This window comes from Rhincodon typus, chromosome 24 (genome assembly GCF_021869965.1).
Source record: "Rhincodon typus isolate 14 chromosome 24, sRhiTyp1.1, whole genome shotgun sequence".
In the NCBI taxonomy this organism is placed as follows: Eukaryota; Metazoa; Chordata; class Chondrichthyes; order Orectolobiformes; family Rhincodontidae; genus Rhincodon; species Rhincodon typus.
Window position 1 is genome coordinate 3862946 of NC_063355.1, and position 4674 is coordinate 3867619.

At 49.3% G+C, this 4674-nt stretch overlaps 1 protein-coding gene across 1 annotated transcript in view; it reads right to left on the minus strand.

The window, feature by feature from the left end:
* The window catches only part of mif (macrophage migration inhibitory factor), a 5305-nt gene that overhangs the window by 597 nt on the left and 34 nt on the right, over positions 1–4674 (minus strand). Inside the window, exons 1-2 of the mRNA XM_020519399.2 lie at positions 4455–4674; positions 132–304 (exon numbers count right to left, since the gene is read on the minus strand). The exon at positions 4455–4674 is cut by the window's right edge and continues 34 nt beyond it. Of these exons, the coding sequence (XP_020374988.1) occupies positions 132–304; positions 4455–4562 (281 nt within the window). The 5' untranslated portion in view covers positions 4563–4674. The remainder of the gene's footprint in view (positions 1–131; positions 305–4454) is intronic.

A 4674-nucleotide genomic window follows, 5' to 3' on the forward strand; every position in this document is an offset into this window, starting at 1 on the left:
ACCACCCAGTGCCCCACCTCGCCCCATACCACCCAGTGCCCCACCTCACCCCATACCACCCAATGCCCCACCTCGCCCCATACCACCCAATGCCCCACCTCGCCCCATACCACCCAAGCTGCCAGCCTCACCTGTCTGGGGAAATGTGCAAGTGCTTGTTCACCAGGTCGAACAGCACTTTGGAGTAGTTTTTGTTCTGCTCCTTGCTGATTTTGCCAATGCTGGAGAGACTCCCAAGAGCGCAGGGCTCAGAGGAGCCACCGAAGTGAAGGATCTGGTCCGGTACAATGTGCACTGCGATGTACTGAAGAAATGGGAAGACAGACAGAGAGAGAGAGCTGAGTAAAAGAGAGCCCTGATTCCCTGAAATTCCTCCCGCAGAGAGGGCTGTGATGGCGCAGGGAATTATCAGTCCATGTACCATAGTGAGAGTGACCAAACTGCAAGGGCATAACAAGGGGAGGACAACTGAACAGGTCAGTGGTCATCTGCTCTGCACCTCCCGAAACATCTTGCCTAAACTATTGACTTCCCACCCATCACCTCACATCAGACTCCTGGATGTGGACTTGTGTCCATTCACTGCATGTCTGATCACTGGATCTAGGAGGTACTGGGGAAAAGGAGTGGAATGAGCCATGTTATTTGTGAAGCACGACAAAGGAAGGCCACAGGTACAGGACAAGGCCATTTAACTCCTTAAAATACCCCGACTTAATAAAACCCATTAGTCTCAATCCTGAAATGTCCTCTTGAAACTCTGCAGCCTTCTGGGGGAAAGAGCATTCCAGATTCACAACAGCATGTGTTTCTGAACGTTCTTCAAATGTCATGTTTACATCCCATTTCCCTGCAGTCCCACTCCAGGGGAAATAGTTTCTTTGCCTCAATCCACTCTTCAGAATCATCTTAAACACCTAAGCTGCCCTGAATCTTCTACAGTCAAAGAAGCTTCATCCTTTCTGCTCAGTCAACATTTCATTGACAGGTTGGTTGTTTTGCTGAGTGCTTGGATGTGGGTGATTCTCATGGCTGTCTGACTCGGAGCAAATATCACTGCACCAATGTGATCATGCAATGAGAGAGAAGACAAGAACTGGGATAAGGCTTTCTGTCATCGATTAGAATGTGAGAAATAAGAACGGGGATGGACCATTTGGTCCTTCGGACCAGTTCTGCCATATACTGGGCTTCACCTTCGCACCCACTCCCCATGTCTTTGATTTCCTGAGAGATCAGAAACGTGTCTGTCACAGCCTTAAATATCACAACAGTGTGGGGAAACAGCCCCCCACATCGCGCCCCCCCAACTCCACATCCCTGAGCACAAGCGAACCCAGGACGGGGGAGATTGAGCCCAGTGCAGACAAGATGGAGGCTGTGTAGAGGAAAGTGGGGAGAAATGAGCCCAGAGTATAGCAAACCCAGCACGGGGACAGCGGGCCCTCACGGGTCTGCTTCCTGCTGGTGTTGGACTCAGTCCAGGCTCATGGTTTTGCACTTAAGGAGGACTGTAATTTTGAACTTTTTTATCTTTACTTCTTTACTTTTCTCCTTTTTATCTAAGTTTTTGTACCTAGATACCTTTGTACAATTTTCACTGTACTCCCATATCCCTGTACTTGAATACACGTGACAACAAAACCTAATTCTAATTCTGAAGAAGGGTCCAGACCTGAAACGTCAGCTTTCCTGCTCGGCCTGCTGTATTCATCCAGCTCTACACCTCGTTATCTCAGATTCTCCAGCATCGGCAGTTCCTACTATCTCTAATTCTAATCTCCCAAGGACCAGGCAGACAATATGACTCATTTCATGACTGTGATCACTCATCACCCCACACCAGTAACCTTCAAGAATAGATTAACACTAGCTTCACTGTTCTGTGAAATCCCCTTCACTGCTCCTCCCGCAGTGGAGAGTGACAGTTAATCATTGACAATTTTCCACCCTCTCTCTCACACACACAGCCAGCTTCTGTTCTTACTCATCAATGGTGCTTTTTTTTCTTTCTGCACACGTTCAATGTGAGTGGGACCTAGAATTCCCCCAGCTCAGCATTCCTATTCTAGTCACATCAGTAAAAGCTGGTGCCTCATGTCAGAATAATTCAGTGGGCACAGCTCATGCCTCAAACAAAAGGTCATGAGTACAAGACTTCAGCACAAAATTCACACTCACACATTGAGCGCTGTAGCAAGGCAAATTTCATCTTTTGGTGAAATAATACATCCACCCGTGATCCAATGTGGTATTGTTTTTCATATTTTCACAATCTGCGCTTACAGAGCAGTAGACATCTTACATATTTACAGCAGATGATCAGATTGTGGGGGAGATGCTGGTGCTGGAAGAGGGAAGTCAACATCAGATAGAGATTTATTTGGGACTGCCACAATCCATTTACTCACCATAAGACCATAAGAAATTGGAGCAGAATTAGGCCACTCAACCCATCAAGTCTGCTGCACCATTCAATCATGGCTGATATATTTCTCAACCCTATTCTCCTGCCTTCTACTCAGAACCCTTGCTCCCCTTATTAATCAGAAACCTATTTGTCTCTGTTTTGAATATACTCAATGACTTGGCCTCCACAGTCTTCTGCAACAATGAGTTCCACAGACTCACCACCCTCTGGCTGAAGAAATTCCTTCTCATCTCAATTCTAAAGGGCCGTCCCTTCACTCTGAGGCCGTGCCCTCAGGTCCTAGTCTCTCCCCCTAGTGGAAACATCTTCTCCAGATCCAATCTATCCAGGCCTCTCAGTATCCTGTAAGTTTCAATGAGTTGCCCTCCTCGTTGTCCTAAACTCCATCAAGTACAGACCCAGAGTTCTCAACCGCTCCTCATATGACAAGCCCTTCATCCACTGGATCATTCTTGTAAACCTCCTCTAGATCCTCTCCAAAACCAGCACATCATTCCTTAGATATGGGCCTAAATCTGCTGATGATGTTCCAAATGCGGTCTGACCAAAGCCTCAGTAGTACATCCTGCTCTTGCATTCCAGCCCTTTTGAAATGAATGCTAACATTGCATTTGCCTTCCTAACTGTCAATTGCATGTTAACTTTAAAGATCATAAGTCCCTTTGAGCTTCAGATTTCTGAAGCCTTTCCCTGTTTAGAAAATTGTCCACGCTTTTATTCTTCCAAAGTGCATAACCTCACACTTTCCAACATTGTATTCCATCTGACACTTCTTTGCCCACTCTCCTAGCCTGTCCAAGTCCTTCTGCAGCTTCCCCACTTCCTCAACATTTGGCCCTCCACCTATCTTTGTGCCATCTGCAAACCTAGCAACAATGCCCTCAGTTCCTTCGTCCAGGTCATTAATATATAACGTGAATAGCTGTGGTCCCAACGCTGACCCCTGCGGAACTCCAGTAGTCACTGTTTGCCATCCCAAAAATGACCCTTTATCCCTACACCGTCCCACTGGACAGCAATCCAGAATTCCAAGCTGGGACAGTTCAGAACTAAGGCTGAAACCTGCCTGTCTGACTGGGAGAGGAACATTCTTGCCTGTAAGCGGGTTTCTCCGCATACTACAGGCAGAGGTTCCTCAGCCACCCCTCCCCACCAGACCTGCAACACCAGAAATAGAGCAGAAGCCACTCTGTTTTGCTCTGTGCAACCAGATGGTTACGCGCCCCGGAGAGATCACTCCACAAAAGAGAAAGAATGGATTGTGAGAGAAGAACTAAACAGTAGCTCCCAGGCTGCAGTGCACTGACCCGTGATGAGGAGAACACACACACACACACACACACACAGATTGCAGCAAACCTCAACCGCAGAAGATAGCAAACCGTAGCCCCATCTGCGGCAGGGGGTGGGGAGTGGAATACTATCTTCTGGTGAATCAGGTCACCCTCAATCTGAATCTTCAGCAGTTTCCACTCAAAAGTGATCAGTGAGGATTAGATTTCAGAGCCTGGGGCGGGGGGTGTTAAACCACAGACATAGAGACAGAGCTCCTCTCAGTTAAACTGCTCTGTCTGTCTGTCCAGTCATTCAATAGGGCACTGCAGTCCCAATAAGCTGCTGAGAGGATCATTAACCCCAACCCACCTACACACACTATAATAGGGGTTATTGATGAATTAGAGGGTTATTTATGAAATAAAAGGTTATTTATACAGTGAAGTAACGGGTTGGTTGCCCTCAGCAGCACGTGTCCTCAGTCACCAGGCTCAAACAAACCCATAATCCAACCCCACCCCCCAAAAGGGCCCTGACAGGGAGGGAGGGAGAGTCAATGACTGAAGGGGGTAAGGCCCCCACCCCCCGGGCCCTAGACTCCCTCCCCCCAAGACCACAGGGACTCAAAGTCAGTCCCCGGGACCCGCTGGGTCTTCACCCGGTAAACCCGAGTCCGGGGATCCGGGGCCGAGGCCCGTCCCGGGCCCCGGGAGGGTGGATGCGGTGCGGCTGAGACCCCGCTCCCTACCTGCTGGGGTTTGCCCAGTAATGTGCCCAATGTGACGGTCAGCTCCTCCGCCAGCACCTCCGGGATGGTCGAGCGGCTCAGGTTGGTGTTGAGCACGAAGGTCGGCATCTCCCCAGCGATCAGCGTCGACACCGTGTGGCTCAACACTCACTGCCCGCTCCCTGCACCTTACTCCTCCGGCCACGAGCGGCCGCTGATCGTGCTCCATGCTCCCTGCACC